Below are 19962 nucleotides of genomic sequence, written 5' to 3'. Positions count from 1 at the left end.
GGTTGTATGTATATATGTAATATATATATATATTTACGTACTGTATGCAATATGTTGTAATATGTATGTATTAATGTACACTGCACACCCCAATGTGCTGTCATTACTCAAAACTTTTGAGGAAACCTGTTGCACTAAATATATCTGAGTACAGTTACTTAAAGTGATTCTGTAGTCATTACTCAAGCCGATAGTCACTGTGACCCTGTAGGGGCTCCAGATTTGAGTTGTGTTAGTTTTAACATGTTGAGTAAGGCCTCCAGACACATGTAATAATCTGAAGAGCCCCAAAGGGCCACTAAATGTCTTGTGAAAGATTACATAAAATCCTTCAACATACAAACATACTGGTAGTGTACTGGTAAACATCAAACGTTTCTAGTAATATACCCTCCCTTTGCAACCCTGTACAGGCCACATCAGGCCTGCGAGTAGGGTTTAGTAGGGTTTAGTAGGGGTTAGTAGGGGTTAGTAGGGTTTAGTAGGGTTTAGTAGGGTTTAGTTGGGTTAGTAGGGTTTAGTAGGGTTTAGTAGTGTTGGTAGGGTTGCAACATATATGGAACTGTCCCCAAATTCCCAGACTTTTAAAAGATCCTGGTTGAAATATTTCTGGAAAACCTGGGAAATGTACCTACCTGCAAGTCACATTATGCCAGAGTTAGAATATCCAACAGTAGAAAAATGTGTTCACCTGCAACCTACATTCATAATGAATGTCAGGTCAGGAACAGTGAGAGGAGAATGCCTAAGCCATTTCAACTGGGACGACCATTGCAATAACGTGTGCAAAAAATCTAACTAAGTTATTGGATTACTTCAGAAAATATCTATGTTATGGGATCACGTGAAGGTTGAACGAGATGGCCGCATGAACTGAGAGCTCCACACAAGTAATTTCCAATTGTTAATCTTACCTCCACTTCAAGTTAAACCCCATTAGCTTCATACAAAAAAGCCATGTAGGCTAAAAAAAGGCGACATTGCATGTGACATTTTTACCCGGACTTGAGCAATAGCCATAGAAAAGTCCCCAAGAAACAGCTAGCTTCAGAAAAGCCAGGAGCATGAGGACCCGTCCCTTCCCAAGGGCCAACAACTGCCAACCTCATCCTCTGTCGGAAACCAGGCACCGCTCATCACCTGGCCAATACTATCCCTATGGTGAAGCATGGTGGTGGCAGCATCATGCTGTGGGGAAGTTTTTCAGCGACAGGGAGGATAGTCCAGAACAAGGAAAAGATGAACAGAGCAAAGTACAGAGAGATCCTTGATGAAAACCTGCTCCAGAGCGCTCATGACCTCAGACTGGGGTGAAGGTTCATCTTCCAACAGGTCAACGACCCTAAGCACGCAGCCAAGACAACGCAAGAGTGGCTTCAGGATAAGTCTCTGTATGTCCTTGAGTGGCCCAGCCAGAGCCCAGACTAGAACTCAATCGAACATCTCTGGAGAGACCTGAAAATAGCTGTGCTGCGAAGCTCCTCATCCAACCTGACAGAGCTTGAGAGGATCTGCAGAGAAGAATGGAAGAAAATCCCCAAATACAGGTGTGCCAAGTTTGTAGCGTCATACCCAAGAAGACTCGAGGCTGTAATCGTTGCCAAAAGTGCTTCAACAAAGTACTGAGTAAAGGGTCTGAATACCTATGTAAATGTCATATTTCTGTTTTTTATTTATTTATAAACTCGCAAAAAAAAACAATAACAGTTTTTGCTTTGTGATTATGGGGTATTGTGATGTCATTATGGGGTATTGTGATGTCATTATGGGGTATTGTGATGTCATTATGGGGTATTGTGATGTCATTATGGGGTATTATGTGTAGATTCATGAGGATAAACAAACAACTTAATCACTTTTAGAATAAGCCTGTAACATAACAAAATGTGGAAAAGGTGAAGGGGTCTGAATACTTTCCAATTGCTCTGTACATGTTGTGTAAGGTGCTGTAAAACATATGCTTTGCTTGTTGTCTCAGCTAAAGCTGGAAACAGCTAACATGATCAGATCACATACAGTGCTGCTGCAAATGTGTGGTTTGTTTTGTTTAATATTTTAATTCATTATATTTATGTCTGCCACATCTGTGAGGAATGTGTTTTTTTTTGTTGATTGAAAAAACAGAAACTTTTGATTTCTATTTAAAGTTATTTATCATAACCTGAATCAAACAACTACTCAATCAGTGGAGGCTCCTCAGTGGAGGAAGGGGAGGACACATTGAAAGACACATTTTTGGTCCATTAAAATAACATCAAATTGATCAGAAAATACAGTGTGGACATTGTTAATGTTGTAAATTACTATTGTAGCTGGAAACGGCTGATTTTTAATGGAATATCTACATATGCCCATTATCAGCCACCATCACTCCTGTGTTCCAATGGCACATTGTGTTAGATAATCCAAGTTTATCATTTTAAAGGCTAATTGATCATTAGAAAACACTTTTGCAATTATGTTAGCACAGCTGAAAACTGTTTTCTTGATGAAAGAAGCAATAAAACTGGCCTTCTTTAGACTAGTTAGTATCTGGAGCATCAGCATTTTGTGGGTTTGATTACAGGCTCAAAATGGCCAGAAACAAAGTACTTTCTTCTGAAACTCGTCAGTCTAGTCTTGTTCTGAGAAATGAAAACTATTCCATGTGAGAAATTGCCAAGAAACTGAAGATCTCGTACAACACTGTGTACTACTCCCTTCACAGAACAGCACAAACTGTCTCTAACCAGAATAGAAAGAGGAGTGGGAGGCCCCGGTGCACAACTAAGCAAGAGGACAAGTACATTAGAGTGTCTAGTTTGAGAAACAGATGCCTCACAAGTCCTCAACTGGCAGCTTCATTAAATAGTATCCACAAAACACCAGTCTCAACGTCAACAGTGAAGAGGCGACTCCAGGATGCTGGCCTTCTAGGCAGAGTTGCAAAGAAAAATGCATATCTCAGACTGGCCAATAAAAATAAAAGATTAAGATAAGATGGGCAAAAGAGAGAACACAGACACAGACGAGTCTAAGTTTGAGGTGTTCGGATCACAAAGAAGAACATTCCTGAGACGCAGAAAAAATGGAAAGATGCTGGAGGAGTGACGTCATCTGTCAAGCATGGTGGAGGAGTGAACCATCTGTCAAGCCTGGTGGAGGAGTGACGTCATCTGTCAAGCCTGGTGGAGGCAATGTGATGGTCTGGGGGTGCTTTGGTGGGAGAGGTGGGAGATTTGTAAAAGGAAGGCTATCATTCCATTTTGCAACGCCATGCCATACCTTTTGGACTGGAGCCAATTTTCTCCTACAACAGGACAATAACCCAAAGCACAGCTCCAAACTATGCAAGAACTATTTAGGGAAGAATCAATCAGCTGGTATTCTGTCTATAATGGAGTGGCCAGCACTGTCACCGGATCCCAACCCTATTGAGCTGTTGTGGGAGCAGCTTGACCGTATGGTACGTAAGAAGTGCCCATCAAGCCAATCCAACTTGTGGGAGGTGCTTCAGGAAGCATGGGGTGAAATCTCTTCAGATTACCTCAACAAACTGACAACTAGAATGCCAAAGGTCTGCAAGGCTGTAATTGCTGCAAATGGAGGATTCTTTGACGAAAGCAAAGTTTGAAGGACACAATTATTATTTCCATTCAAAATCATTATTTATAACCTTGTCAACGTCTTGACTGTATTTCCTATTCATTTTGCAACTAATTTCATGTCTGTTTTCATGGAAAACAAGGACATTTCTAAGTGACCCCAAACTGTTGAACGGTGGTGTATATTCACGTCACCAAATAATTGATTAAAACACTGTTTACACTCGCCTCAGCAGCACCCTGTAGGGCAGCACCATGATTTAGCCGGAGGACAGCTAGATTCTGTCCTCCTTTGGGTACATTGACTTCAATACCAAACCTAGGAGGCTCATGGTTCTCTCCCCCTTCCATAGACTTCTACAGTAATTATGACAGGTTGGAAGATGTCCTCCGGAAGCTATCAGACCTCTTGCATCATGAACTGACATGTTGTCCACCCAATCAAAATATCAGAGAATTAATCTAGTACTGAAATCATAAGCTACAGATAGCTAGCACTGCAGTGCATAACATGTGCATAACATGTGGTGAGTAGATGCAAGACGGTACTGAATGTGTCGCTCTCTGTCAACGTGACCACTCAAAATGCTCTACGTTGTAAACTTTCATTCATAGGAAGGTTGCAGCAAAAAAATCATGATGGGTAGAGGGAACATTTGAGTATCATTTTGTAGTCTTAACCTATCGATGTTACATTGAACTGGGTGAATGGAATATGAATGACAGTCATCCAATATGCTGTAATAGAAATAAGGCCATGCTCATTAAAACATGTATCATCCTCCCTCATCTCAAATGGCACCGACTGCCACTGCACTCAAAGTACATTCAAAAACACAGATATTAACAATTATTCAAAAAAATCAACCTGCAGTAGAGCATGCTGGGAAAAAAAGTTAATTTGTTATCATAACTTATAGAGTTGATGTGACTTCTCATTTAATTTTGAGTCAGTACCACTTAACATTGACTTTGAGTTTCTAGTGTACTAGAAGTATTTGAATTCAAAATGCCTTGGGGTTTAAATGTAGGCCTCGGTGCAGCTTGGTAGTAAAGGTTAGGTTTAGATTAGAGGTAGTAAGGTATGGTTAGTTTAAATTAGAGGTTGTCATGGTTACTTGATATAGGCCTCTGTGCTGCTGTGGCCTTTGAGCTGGTCTTCCATCAGGTAGGTGTTGTGGGAGGAGCTGATGAAGTAGTGGTTGATTGGCTGGCTCATATCCTGGAACACCTCCTTGTGGGCGGGGTTGAAGATAGACCCCTCCTCCTGGTGCAGGTACATCAGGAAGCCATCTTTGGTCATGTGATTCTTCTGCTTTGCTGGGGGGGCAGAATGAGTTAGGCGATTGGGCCTTGTGAAATAGCCCTCCCAGATATACAGTGCCTTCAGAAAGTATTCACACCCCTTGACACATTTTGTTGTGTTACAGCCTGAATTGAAAATGGATTAAATTCAGATTTATTTTGTCACTGGCCAACACACAATACCCCATAAGGTCAAAGTTGAAATATGCTTTTCTAAAAATAAAAAATAAATCATAAAAAATGAAAAGCTGAAATGTCTTGAATCAGTATTCAACCCCTTTGTTATGGCAAGCCTAAATATGTTCAGGAGTAAAGAATTGCTTAAATTAACAAGTCACATATGTAATAATAGTGTTTAACATGATTTTTGAATGACTACCTCATCTCTGTACCCCACACAAACAATTATCTGTAAGGTCCCTCAGTCGAGCAGTGAATATAATACAGATACAACCACAAAGACCAGCAAGGATTTCCAATGCCTTGCAAAGAAGGGCACCTATTGGTAGATGGGTAAACATACAAAAGCAGACATTGAATATCCCTTTGAGCTTGGTGAAGTTATTAATTACACTGGATGGTGTATCAATAAACCCCGTCACTACAAAGATACAGGTGTCCTTCCTAACTCAGTTGCCAGAGAGGAAGGAAACCGCTCAGGGATTTCACCATGAGGCCGGAAGACAGCTAGTTTCCGTCCTCCTCCCCCTCCTCTGAGAGAGAGAGACAGAGAGAGAGAGAGAGAGAGAGAGAGAGACAGAGAGAGAGAGAGAGAGAGCAGACAGACAGAGACAGACAGACAGACAGAGACAGACAGACAGAGAAAGACAGACACAGACAGACAGACAGAGAGAGACAGACAGACAGACAGAGAGAGAGAGAGAGAGAGAGAGAGAGAGAGAGAGAGAGAGAGAGAGAGAGAGAGAGAGAGAGAGAGAGAGAGAGAGAGAGAGAGAGATTTTTTTCCTTCACTTTTAGCCTACTCAAGCAGAGAGGGATGCCATGTTAGCTAACTGGCTATGGTTTCCAAATCAAGGCAAGCTTTTGTTTTTATTAATTTATAGCCACTTTCTATCAATGATCAACAACCAATTTGACAGAGCTTGAAGAATTTTGAGAAGAATAATGGGGAAATGTTGCACAATCCAGGTGTGGAAATCTTAGAGACTTACCCAGAAAGATTCGCAACTGTAATAGCTGCCAAAGGTGATTCTAACATGTATTGACTCAGGGGTGTAAATACTTATGTAAATAAGACATTTCTGTATTTCATTTTAAATAAATTTGCAAAAAATTGTTTTCACTTTGTCATTATGTGTTTTTTTATTTATTTTTTATTTTTACCTTTATTTAACCAGGCAAGTCAGTTAAGAACAAATTCATATTTTCAATGATGGCCTAGGAACAGTGGGTTAACTACCTATTCAGGGGCAGAATGACAGATTTGTACCTTGTCAGCTCGGGGGTTTGAACTTGCAACCTTCCAGTTGCTAGTCCAATTGTGCATGTGTAAATGGGTGAGAAAAATATATAAATATAATCAAGTCGAGGATGAATACTTTGTGAAGGCAATGTATATAATTTATCTTACAATGGAAAGGTGCCTCAGAAATACACAAAGTATTTTAGCACATTTATAGAATACCATAAAACTGTATGCTGCCATCGAATGCTGCATTCTTACGTACAGTAAAATGAGTGTACAAAACATTAGGAACATCTTCCTAATATTGAGTTGTACCCCCTTTTGTCATCCAGATCATATTGAGTCAGTACTAGATTATCTCTCCTCACCTGAGTCATCCAGATCATATTGAGTCAGAACTAGAGCATCTCTCCTTACCTGAGTCATCCAGATCATATTGAGTCAGTACTAGAGCATCTCTCCTCACCTGAGTCATCCAGATCATATTGAGTCAGTACTAGAGCATCTCTCCTCACCTGAGTCATCCAGATCATATTGAGTCAGAACTAGAGCATCTCTCCTCACCTGAGTCATCCAGATCATATTGAGTCAGAACTAGAGCATCTCTCCTCACCTGAGTCATCCAGATCATATTGAGTCAGTACTAGAGCATCTCTCCTCACCTGAGTCATCCAGATCACATTGAGTCAGAACTAGAGCATCTCTCCTCACCGGAGTCAGTTTGTATTGAGTCAGTACCTGAGCATCTCTCACCTGAATCGTCCAGCTCGTATCTCTCTATGAGGCTTACAGCGTCCTCCATTGTGGCCACCTCACGCTGCTCGTTCAGCAGGAAGTTGAGCAGGTCTTTGACACTCATCTGCTCCCCCGTAGTGGCGTACTTCCCATAGATCACATCGATCTCCTCGCGGTATATCAGCAGATCATAGAAGTGTTTGATCTCAGGACCTTCCAGGGAGCCCGAGTTAGACTTGTCACATTTCTGTAGGATCATTAACAAAACAGTACTAACGAGATACAGTACATTGAGTTCCTCCTCAGACAAAGTAAAATGCTTTGAGACATAGCATAACCTTAAATGAAACCCATATACATACAGGAACATTACAGGAATGCATTAGGAGCTGCCTGTACAGAGTCTATAACACCATCCTTGTAAGTTATTGACCAACTGTAGCTGTCCACTCACTGCAAACAGCACTTCAGCGTACATGTCGTCCACCTCGATGTTGATCTGGCGGAGGAAGTGTTTCAGCTCCTTCAGGGTCATCTTGTTGTCCTTGTTCTTGTCTGCTTTCCTCATACAGTTGAAGATCCAGCTTTAATACGCCCAGATAAGGATCAATCATTCACCATGTAGGAATATGTCAAAGATAAATACACAACGCAGAGGAAGAGAGGACTAAATACTAGAGTACTAATGGTCAATAGCGAATTGTAAATAGGAGTTGGGTTTCAGTTCAACATCTGTTCAGAATCTGTGGAATGACACTCCTAAACTCAGAGCGACGTAGGACACGTTGTCATTGGTCTGTACATTGAGTCTGGGGCAGGATACTTGTTATTTGGCCATTAACCAAGTTGTACTGCAAGGACTTCTGATTGCTCAATCCCAGGTTAGGGTGGGGGGTTATAAATGGCATCCTGTTCCTTTGTTCGGTGGGGAAAAGCTGAGGACCGGGGACAGAACATCTGATCATCCCAGCATAACAGTTTTTTTTTTAAATTACATTTATTTCACCTTTATTTAACCAGGTAGGTCAGTTGAGAACAAGTTCTCATTTACAACTGCGACCTGGCCAAGATAAAGCAAAGCAGTGCGACACAAACAACAACACAGAGTTACACATGGAATAAACAAGTGTACAGTCAATAACACAATAGAAAAAACGAAAGTCTACATACAGTGTGTGCAAATGGCGTGAGGAGGTAAGGCAACAAATAGGCCATAGTGGCGAAGTAATTACAATTTAGCAGATTAGCACTGGAGTGATAGATGAGCAGATGATGATGTACAAGTAGAGATACTGGTGTGCAAAAGAGCAGAAAAGTAAATAAAAACAATATGGGGATGAGGTAGGTAGATTGGGTGGGCTATTTCCAGATGGGCTATGTACAGCTGCAGTGGTCAGTTACCTGCTCAGATAGCTGATGTTTAAAGTAAGTGAGGGACATATAAGTCTCCAGCTTCAGCGATTTTTGCAATTCGTTCCAGTCACTGGCAGCAGAGTACTGGAAGGAAAGGCAGCCAAACCAGGTGTCGGGATGACCAGTGAGATATGCTCACTGGAGGACGTGGGTGGGTGTTGTTTTCGTGACCAGTGAGCTGAGATAAGGTGGAGCTTTACCTAGCATAGATGTATAGATGACCTGGAGCCAGTGGGTCTGGCGAAGAATATGTAGCGAGAGCCAGCCGTCTAGAGCATACAGGTCGCAGTGGTGGGTGGTATAAGGGGCTTTGGTAACAAAACGGATGCCACTGTGATAGACCGCATCCAGCCCGCTGAGCAGAGTATTGGAAGCTATTTTGTAGATGACATCGGCGAAGTCGAGGATCGGTAGGATAGTCAGTTTAACTAGGGCAAGTTTTGCGGCGTGAGTGAAGGAGGCTTTGTTGCGAAATAGAAAGCCGATTCTAGATTTTATTTTGGATTGGAGATGTTACATATGAGTCTGGAAGGAGAGTTTACAGTCTAGCCAGACTCCTAGGTATTCATAGTTGTCCACATATTCTAGGTCAGAACCGCCCAGGGTAGTGATGCTAGTCGGGCAGGCGGGTGCGGGCAGCGAACGGTTGAAAAGCATGCATTTGGTTTTACTAGCGTTTGGAGGCCACGGAAGGAGTGGTGTATGGCATTGAAGCTCATTTGGAGGTTAGTTAAAACTTCTTCGGGGTAGGGGGCAGTATTCCGAAGTTTGGATGACTGAGGTGCCCAAAGTAAACTGCAAATGAGGTTTGTGGACATAAAGGTGAATTTTATCGAACAAAACACACATTTGTTGTCTAACATGGAGACCTCTGAGTGCCATCCGGTGAAGATCATCAAAGGTTAGTGATTATTTTTAATGCTATTTCTGACTTTTGTGACACCTCTCCTTGGTTGGAAAATGGCTGTATGGTTTTCTGTGACTAGGCGCTGACCTAGCATAATCGCATGGTGTGCTTTCGCCGTAAAGCCTTTTTCAAATCAGACAACTGTGGCTGGATTAACAAGAAGTTTATATTTAAAATGGTGTATAATACTTGTATAATACTTGTATGTTTGGGGAATTATAATTATGAGATTTCTATTGTTTGAATTAGCGTCCCACATATCCCAGAGAGTTATTTATCTCCGGAAATGAACATACGATTCATCGTCTTCAATTGTATCATTTATTTACATATAAGGGTACCTGAGGATTGATTAGAAATGTTGTTTGACTTGTTTGGACGAAGTTTATTGGGATTCCTTTGTCTGCATTTAGAACGAGGGGAACCGGTGGATTACTGAATGGAGCGCGCCAACTAAACTGACTTTTTTGGGATATAAAGAAGGACTTTATCAAACAAAATGACCATTTGTGATGTATTTCGTAAATACACTGTACACTTGTATTTTCATGAATGTTTAATATTACGAAATTTGTATTTTGAATTTTGCGCTCTGCAATTTCACTGGATGTTGGCCAGGTGGGACGCCACCTACCCCAAAGAGGTTTTAACTCAGTGTCCAAAGGAAGGGCCAGATGTATACAGAATGGTGTCGTCTGCGTAGAGGTGGATCAGGGAATCACCTGCAGCAAGAGCGGCATCGTAGATATGTACAGAGAAAAGAGTCGGCCCAAGAATTGAACCCTGTGGTACCCACATAGAGACTGCCAGAGGTCTAGACAACAGGCCCTCCGATTTGTCACACTGAACTCTGTCTGCGAAGTAGTTGGTGTACCAGGCGAGGCAGTCATTTGAGAAACCAAGGCTATTGAGGCTGCCGATAAGAATATGGTGATTGACAGAGTTGAAAGCCTTGACCAGGTCGATGAAGATGGCTGCACAGTACTGTCTCCTATCGATGGCGGTTATGATATCGTTTAGTACCTTGAGTGTGGCCGAGGTGCCCCTGTGACCAGCTCGGAAACCGGATTGCACAGCGGAGAAGGGACGGTGCGACCCGAAATGGTCAGCGATCTGTTTATTAACTTGGCTTTTGAAGACTTTAGAAAGGCAGGTCTGTAACAGTTTGGGTCTAGAGGCAGGGCAGGATGGATATAGGTCTGTAGCAGTTTGGGTCTAGAGGCAGGGCAGGATGGATATAACAGTTTGGGTCTAGAGGCAGGGCAGGATGGATATAGGTCTGTAACAGTTTGGGTCTAGAGGCAGGGCAGGATGGATATAGGTCTGTAAGTTAGAGGCAGGGCAGGATGGATATAGGGTCAGTTTGGGTCAGTTTGGGCTAGAGGCAGGGCAGGGATGGATATAGGTCTGTAACAGTTTGGGTCTAGAGGCAGGGCAGGATGGATGGTCTGTAACAGTTTGGGTCTAGAGGCAGGGCAGGATGGATATAGGTCTGTAACAGTTTGGGTCTAGAGGCAGGGCAGGATGGATATAGGTCTGTAACAGTTTGGGTCTAGAGGCAGGGCAGGATGGATATAGGTCTGTAACAGTTTGGGTCTAGAGTGTCACCCCCTTTGATTTGTCCTTCTCAAATAAACCTATTTTTCTCCCCCTGATTGGCTTTGGAGTTTGTGTTATTGAAGAATAACATAAATTGCTAGCAACCAGTTGCTCTGAGCTTAAATGTTGACCTATACACATTTATAGACGGGAATCCACTATACTGAATAGGCTGGACAACTATTTTCTGATTTGTAACCCCAAGTAACTAAACAATGTTTTAGTTGTGAACTGCAAAGCAAGCAGATTAACAAAAGAGGATACTGCTCGCTTGTCTGCTGGCTGTTGAGTTTCTTCATGTTCGAGATGATCTTCTCCAGACCATTGACCCACTGCCTAGCCTCCTCTGCTGAGGTAGCTATCAGGTCCAGGTTCCTCCTGCGGCCCTTAAAGATAATGGAGAAACAGCGGTCCTCAACGTGGGCCTCTGTGTGCTTCTGAAGACCCTCCGACTGACGGCCCTTACGCACAGATTCTATCTCATCAATGGAGACTGGAGGGGAGACAAGAAGGGGATTGAGGTTAGAATTGTTTATGAAATCCTGGTCCTGAAGTCTGACCGCATTCTTGGTTTCATGGCTGCTGAGATTTGATAGTTTCTTGATAGTTTCTTGGTCAAAACCAAAAAGCCTCAAGGTCCAGGCTGGAAACTGTGTGATGACATGGCTGTCACCATGGAGACATCACCAGGGCTTGTCCCAATCATGTCCTCATCACATCTACCCCAGACAGAAACATACAGGAGAGGGTGGGTTTGATAGGACAGGACAGGACAGGGTGATAGAGGAGGGTAGGCAGGAAACCTCTCTGTCTCAGTGTGCCTTTCACCCACTCATAGCACCCAACAGCCATCTGACTGTCTACACACTTCGTTCCCAGGTTCTGTTCCTATACACCCCAACCTGTGTAACTGACTGGAGGAGCCTGTCAATCAGACTTAGTCCCTGGTGTCTACTGGTCAGTCAGACTTAGTCCCTGGTGTCTACTGGTCAGTCAGACTTAGTCCCTGGTGTCTACTGGTCAGTCAGACTTAGTCCCTGGTGTCTACTGGTCAGTCAGTTACACAGTCAGTCAGTATCTAAATAATATGTGTGAAATGCTTGATAGTGTATGTGATGTAAACAGAGAGGTCTACTTTCTTGGGGACGTGAATATTGACTGGTTTTCATCAAGCTGTTCACTCAACAGGAAGGTTCTCACTGTAACCAGTGTCTGTAATCTGGTTCAGGTTATTAATCAACCTGCTCAAGAGGAAGGTTCTCACTGTAACCAGTGTCTGTAATCTGGTTCAGGTTATTAATCAACCTACCAGGGTGTTTACAAACACTACAGGAACAAGATCATCCACATGTATTGATCACATGTTTACTAATACTGTAGAACTTTGTTCTGAAGCTGTATCCGTAGCCATTGGATGCAGTGACCACAATATAGTGGCTATATGCATGAAAGCCAAAGTTCCAACAGCTGGGCCTAAAATAATGTATAAGAGATCATACAAAAGATTTAGCTGTGACTCTTATGGGGATGATGTTAAATAAAATTGTTGTTCTGATGTGATTAATGAGGAGCATCCAGATGCTGCACTTGGTGAATTTATGAAATTGCTTCTTCCAATTATTTAGAAACATGCAGCTGTTAAGAAACTGACTGTTAGAACTGTTAAGGCTCCATGGATTGATGAGGACTTGAAAAACTGTATGGTTGAAAGAGATGGGGCAAAAGGAGTGGCTGATAAGTCTGGCTGTACATCTGACTGGCTGACTTACGGTAAATTGAGACATTTTGTGACTGAACTCAACAATTTAACACAAAGAAGAAGAAACTGTATTATGACATAATGATATAAAGAATGACGGAAACAACGTTGGAATACTGTAAATAAACTGAATGGCACAAAGACATTCAACTCCCTCTTTCATCAAATCAGATGGCTTATTCATCACAAAACCATTTGATGTTGCCAGTTATTTTAATGATTACTTCATTGGCAAAGTGGGCAAACTTAGACAGGAAATGCCAACAACAAACAGTGAGCAATTATATTCATGCATAAAAATAAAAAAAATGAAAGAAAACCATTGTACATTTGAATTTTGTAAAGTTTGTGTGGGAGAGGTGGAAAAATTATTATCATCGATCAATAATGACAAACCTCCTGGCATTGACAACTTAGATAGAAAGGTACTGAGGATGGTAGCTGACTCTATAGCCACTCCTACTGAGGATGGTAGCTGACTCTATAGCCACTCCTACTGAGGATGGTAGCTGACTCTATAGCCACTCCTACTGAGGATGGTAGCTGACTCTATAGCCACTCCTACTGAGGATGGTATCTGACTCTATAGCCACTCCTACTGAGGATGGTATCTGACTCTATAGCCACTCCTACTGAGGATGGTAGCTGACTCTATAGTCACTCCTACTGAGGATGGTAGCTGACTCTATAGCCACTCCTACTGAGGATGGTAGCTGACTCTATAGCCACTCCTACTGAGGATGGTAGCTGACTCTATAGCCACTCCTACTGAGGATGGTAGCTGACTCTATAGCCACTCCTACTGAGGATGGTAGCTGACTCTATAGCCACTCCTACTGAGGATGGTATCTGACTCTATAGCCACTCCTACTGAGGATGGTAGCTGACTCTATAGCCACTCCTACTGAGGATGGTAGCTGACTCTATAGCCACTCCTACTGACTCTATAGTCACTCCTACTGAGGATGGTAGCTGACTCTATAGCCACTCCTATCTGTCATATATTTGATCTGAGTCTAGAGGAAAGTCTTTGTCCTCAGGCCTGGAGGGAAGCTAAAGTCATTCCTCTACCTAAGAGAGGTAAAGCAGCCTTTACTGGTTCTAACAGCCAACCAATCAGCTTGCTGCCAGCCCTTAGCAAACGGTTTGAAAAAATGTATGTTTTTACCAAATGCAATGTTATTTCTCTGTAAACAAATTAACAACAGATGTTCAGCATGCTTAGCGAGAAGGGCACTCAATATGTACTGCACTGACACAAATTACTGATGATTGGTTGAATTAAAATAATAATAACAAGATTGTGGGAGCTGTACTGTTAGATTTCAGTGCAGCCTTTGATATTAATGACCATAACCTGTTGTTGAAAAAACATATGTGTTATGGCTGTTGAGGTGTTGAGCCTGAGGGTCTGGACAGAGTGAGGAAGTTGATGAAGATGGGGGTGTGAGCAGGTGAGTCTGGACAGAGTGAGGTAGTTGATGAAGATGGGGGTGTGAGCAGGTGGGTCTGGATTGAGTGATGTAGTTGATGGGGGTGTGATGTGGGTCTGGACAGAGTGATGTTGTTGATGGAGATGGGGGTGTGAGCAGGTGGGTCTGGACAGAGTGATGTTGTTGATGGAGATGGGGGTGTGAGCAGGTGGGTCTGGACAGAGTGAGGTAGTTGATGAAGATGGGGGTGTGAGCAGGTGGGTCTGGACAGAGTGAGGTAGTTGATGAAGATGGGGGTGTGAGCAGGTGGGTCTGGACAGAGTGAGGTAGTTGATGAAGATGGGGGTGTGAGCAGGTGGGTCTGGACAGAGTGATGTTGTTGATGAAGATGGGGGTGTGAGCAGGTGGGTCTGGACAGAGTGATGTAGTTGATGAAGATGGGGGTGTGAGCAGGTGGGTCTGGACAGGGTGATGTAGTTGATGAAGATGGGGGTGTGAGAGGTGGGTCTGGGCAGGTGATGTTGTTGATGGAGATGGGGGTGTGAGGTGGGTCTGGGCAGGGTGATGTTGTTGATGGAGATGGGGGTGTGAGGTGGGTCTGGGCAGGGTGATGTTGTTGATGGAGATGGGGTGTGAGGTGGGTCTGGGCAGGGTGATGTTGTTGATGGAGATGGGGGTGTGAGGTGGGTCTGGGCAGGGTGATGTTGTTGATGGAGATGGGGGTGTGAGGTGGGTCTGGGCAGGGTGATGTTGTTGATGGAGATGGGGGGTGTGAGGTGGGTCTGGGCAGGGTGATGTTGTTGATGGAGATGGGGGTGTGAGATGGGTCTGGGCAGGGTGATGTTGTTGATGGAGATGGGGGTGTGAGGTGGGTCTGGGCAGGGTGATGTTGTTGATGGAGATGGGGGTGTGAGGTGGGTCTGGGCAGGGTGATGTTGTTGATGGAGATGGGGGGTGAGGTGGGTCTGGGCAGGGTGATGTTGTTGTTGGAGATGGGGGTGTGAGGTGGGTCTGGGCAGGGTGATGTTGTTGATGGAGATGGGGGTGTGAGGTGGGTCTGGGCAGGGTGATGTTGTTGATGGAGATGGGGGTGTGAGGTGGGTCTGGGCAGGGTGATGTTGTTGATGGAGATGGGGGTGTGAGGTGGGTCTGGGCAGGGTGATGTTGTTGATGGAGATGGGGGTGTGAGGTGGGTCTGGGCAGGGTGATGTTGTTGATGGAGATGGGGGTGTGAGGTGGGTCTGGGCAGGGTGATGTTGTTGATGGAGATGGGGGTGTGAGGTGGGTCTGGGCAGGGTGATGTTGTTGATGGAGATGGGGGTGTGAGGTGGGTCTGGGCAGGGTGATGTTGTTGATGGAGATGGGGGTGTGAGGTGGGTCTGGGCAGGGTGATGTTGTTGATGGAGATGGGGGTGTGAGGTGGGTCTGGGCAGGGTGATGTTGTTGATGGAGATGGGGGTGTGAGGTGGGTCTGGGCAGGGTGATGTTGTTGATGGAGATGGGGGTGTGAGGTGGGTCTGGGCAGGGTGATGTTGTTGATGGAGATGGGGGTGTGAGGTGGGTCTGGGCAGGGTGATGTTGTTGATGGAGATGGGAGATGGGGGTGTGAGGTGGGTCTGGGCAGGGTGATGTTGTTGATGGAGATGGGGGTGTGAGGTGGGTCTGGGCAGGGTGATGTTGTTGATGGAGATGGGGGTGTGAGGTGGGTCTGGGCAGGGTGATGTTGTTGATGGAGATGGGGGTGTGAGGTGGGTCTGGGCAGGGTGATGTTGTTGATGGAGATGGGGGTGTGAGGTGGGTCTGGGCAGGGTGATGTTGTTGATGGGATGGGGGTGTGAGGTGGGTCTGGGCAGGGTGATGTTGTTGATGGAGATGGGGGTGTGAGGTGGGTCTGGGCAGGGTGATGTTGTTGATGGAGATGGGGGTGTGAGGTGGGTCTGGGCAGGGTGATGTTGTTGATGGAGATGGGGGTGTGAGGTGGGTCTGGGCAGGGTGATGTTGTTGATGGAGATGGGGGTGTGAGGTGGGTCTGGGCAGGGTGATGTTGTTGATGGAGATGGGGGTGTGAGGTGGGTCTGGGCAGGGTGATGTTGTTGATGGAGATGGGGGTGTGAGGTGGGTCTGGGCAGGGTGATGTTGTTGATGGAGATGGGGGTGTGAGGTGGGTCTGGGCAGGGTGATGTTGTTGATGGAGATGGGGGTGTGAGGTGGGTCTGGGCAGGGTGATGTTGTTGATGGAGATGGGGGTGTGAGGTGGGTCTGGGCAGGGTGATGTTGTTGATGGAGATGGGGGTGTGAGGTGGGTCTGGGCAGGGTGATGTTGTTGATGGAGATGGGGGTGTGAGGTGGGTCTGGGCAGGGTGATGTTGTTGATGGAGATGGGGGTGTGAGGTGGGTCTGGGCAGGGTGATGTTGTTGATGGAGATGGGGGTGTGAGGTGGGTCTGGGCAGGGTGATGTTGTTGATGGAGATGGGGGTGTGAGGTGGGTCTGGGCAGGGTGATGTTGTTGATGGAGATGGGGGTGTGAGGTGGGTCTGGGCAGGGTGATGTTGTTGATGGAGAGATGGGGGTGTGAGGTGGGTCTGGGCAGGGTGATGTTGGTGGGTCTGCAGGGTGATGTTGTTGATGGAGATGGGGGGTGAGGTGGGTCTGATGGAGATGTTGTTGATGGAGATGGGGGTGTGAGGTGGGTCTGGGCAGGGTGATGTTGTTGATGGAGATGGGGGTGTGAGGTGGGTCTGGGCAGGGTGATGTTGTTGATGGAGATGGGGGTGTGAGGTGGGTCTGGGCAGGGTGATGTTGTTGATGGAGATGGGGGTGTGAGGTGGGTCTGGGCAGGGTGATGTTGTTGATGGAGATGGGGGTGTGAGGTGGGTCTGGGCAGGGTGATGTTGTTGATGGAGATGGGGGTGTGAGGTGGGTCTGGGCAGGGTGATGTTGTTGATGGAGATGGGGGTGTGAGGTGGGTCTGGGCAGGGTGATGTTGTTGATGGAGATGGGGGTGTGAGGTGGTTCTGGGCAGGGTGATGTTGTCATGTTTTGTATTGTTTAAAAATATCAAAACAATTTGTTCAAAAAAATTAAATCAGGAAAAATGAAAAGGTTGCAACACGCATCTGATTAGGATTTATTTCATTTACATTCTTTATTTTAACCACAATGTCACAAATAATGGAACACACACAACATGAGCAGATTCACTTGGTCAAAACATTTATTTATTCAAGACTATCAGAAAAAATGATGGGTTATTATAATACTGTATATGGTGTCCAGGTCAGGACAACCAGAACATTTCTTTATTCAAGACTATCAGAAAGAATGTTGGTAGTTATTCATTTAGATCCAAAGCCTTGATTTAGTGAGTCACTCAGCTTCGTGTGGATGGACTCTTTCATTCAGTTTCTTCTTCACATCAGCAAAGAAGGACTCTGTGTATCATATATATATATATATAGTGCATTCAAAAAGTATTCAGAAAGTATTCAATGGATTCAATAGATTTTTATTCCTCATCACTCTACGTACAATACCCCATAATGACAAAGCAAAATAAATACTTATATCACATTTACATAATTAGTCAGACCCTTTCCTCAGTACTTTGTTGAAACAGCGATTACAGTCTCGATTCTTCTTGGGTATGACGCTACAAGCTTGGCACACCTGTATTTGGAGAGTTGGGGAGTGTCGCCACAGCTATTTTCAGGTCTCTCCAGAGATGTTGGGTTGGGTTCAAGTCCGGGCTCTGGCTGTGCCACTCAAAGACATTCAGAGTCTTGTCCCGAAGCCACATCTGCATTGTCTTGGCTGTGTGCTTAGGGTCGTTGTCCTGTTGGAGGTGAACCTTCGCCTCAGTCTGAGGTCATGAGCACTCTGGAGCATCAAGGACCTCTCTGTACTTTGCTCTGTTCATCTTTTAATCCTGACTAGTCTCCCAGTATCTGCGGCTGAAAAACATCCCCATAGAAAACTGTCAGAGTGACCATCGGGTTCTTGGTCACCTCCCAGACCAAAGCCCTTCTCCCCCGATTGCTCAGTTTGGCCGGGCGGCCAGCTCTAGGAAGAGTCTTGGTGGTTCCAAACTTCATCCATTTAAGAATGATAGAGGCCACTGTTCTTGGGGACCTTTAATTCTGCAGACATTTTTTGGTACCCTTCCCCAGATCTGTGCCTCGACACGATCCTGTCTCGGAGCTCTACGGAAATGTCCTTCAAGCTCATGGCTTGGTTTTTGCTCTGACATGCGCTGTCAGCTGTGGTATCTTTTATATATAAATTATAACCAAATCATGTCCAATCAATTGAATTTATCACAAGTGGGCCACAATCAAGTTGTAGAAACATATCAAGTATGATCACTGGAAACAGGATGCACCTGAGCTCAATTTTGAGTCCCAAATCAAAGGGTCTGAATACACGCACACACAAACACACACTCACAGAAAACAGAATATTGTAGGCCGGAGATTATACGGTACTTTGTATTTGGACCAGCAGTTGTTGCTTATTTCCATTTTGAGAAACAGAACAGTGTCCAAGTCGTCACGCACACATTCCTTAAATACCAGATGAAGTTCAGGGAGAGAATGAGGACATTGTGTGGTCCTGACCACATTCACTCCCTTGTTATTTCTCACGTCTTTCTGTGGAACGACAACATCCAACACTCTGTGGTGCAGATAAATGGAGGACGGGACTGGAAGCCAAACCAATATGTTTACTATGTAAACTTCCCCTTAGAGTTTTTCTTTAGCCTTTTAGCTAGGCTTAGTCTGGTGGACGATTGATGGATAGAATTAGATCTCTGTGCGATTAATACTTCTAAAACTATGATAATTACAATGATATGACGATTACAAGCAGCAACATGCGGCCAATAGGAATTAGAGTTTTTTTTGTTGTAAAATTCCCAAGCAGGATTATAACAGTCTGATTAAGTAAAAACATGAAAGACAGATGTGCGAGCATCAAATGAAAACGTCCTTTACCACCAACGATGGTCTTTCAAGACTCATCATCACGAAGCATTGTGTTTGCAGAGCCTCGTTCAAGGAGAAGGTAAGATGAATCATATTATAGCAGAAAGCTCCTTGAAGAGAGATGTCATAATAGAGGAGTAAGGACCATAAACCAGTATAAGGACCATAAACCAGTGTAAGGACCATAAACCAGTATAAGGACCATAAACCAGTATAAGGACCATAAACCAGTGTAAGGACTATAAACCAGTATAAGGACCATAAACCAGTATAAGGACCATAAACCAGTGTAAGGACCATAAACCAGTGTAAGGACCATAAACCAGTATAAGGACCATAAACCAGTATAAAGACCATAAACCAGTGTAAGGACCATAAACCAGTATAAGGACCATAAACCAGTGTAAGGACCATAAACCAGTATAAGGACCATAAACCAGTATAAAGACCATAAACCAGTATAAGGACCATAAACCAGTATAAGGACCATAAACCAGTATAAGGACTATAAACCAGTATAAGGACCATAAACCAGTATAAGGACCATAAACCAGTATAAGGACCATAAACCAGTATAAGGACCATAAACCAGTATAAGGACTATAAACCAGTGTAAGGACCATAAACCAGTGTAAGGACCATAAACCAGTATAAGGACCATAAACCAGTATAAGGACCATAAACCAGTGTAAGGACCATAAACCAGTATAAGGACCAGAAACCAGTATAAGGACCATAAACCAGTGTAAGGACCATAAACCAGTGTAAGGACCATAAACCAGTATAAGGACCATAAACCAGTGTAAGGACCATAAACC

The 19962-nt window shown here is 44.3% G+C and overlaps 1 protein-coding gene across 3 annotated transcripts in view; it reads right to left on the bottom strand.

Moving 5' to 3' along the window:
* Positions 1–19962, bottom strand: part of LOC112227605 (1-phosphatidylinositol 4,5-bisphosphate phosphodiesterase delta-1) — a 60091-nt gene that overhangs the window by 24848 nt on the left and 15281 nt on the right. For all 3 annotated transcript variants that reach the window (XR_006080270.1, XM_042308545.1, XM_024392398.2), the window contains exons 3-6: positions 11234–11462; positions 7505–7634; positions 7069–7297; positions 4703–4904 (exon numbers count right to left, since the gene is read on the bottom strand). Coding sequence is in view for 2 of the 3 variants with exons in the window: in XM_042308545.1 (XP_042164479.1) it covers positions 4703–4904; positions 7069–7297; positions 7505–7634; positions 11234–11462 (790 nt within the window). In the remaining variant the exon portion in view is untranslated. The remainder of the gene's footprint in view (positions 1–4702; positions 4905–7068; positions 7298–7504; positions 7635–11233; positions 11463–19962) is intronic.

This window comes from Oncorhynchus tshawytscha, linkage group LG29 (genome assembly GCF_018296145.1).
Source record: "Oncorhynchus tshawytscha isolate Ot180627B linkage group LG29, Otsh_v2.0, whole genome shotgun sequence".
Taxonomy (NCBI): domain Eukaryota; kingdom Metazoa; phylum Chordata; class Actinopteri; order Salmoniformes; family Salmonidae; genus Oncorhynchus; species Oncorhynchus tshawytscha.
Note: the sequence above shows the minus strand (reverse complement) of the source record. Positions and strands in the feature narration are given on the sequence as shown.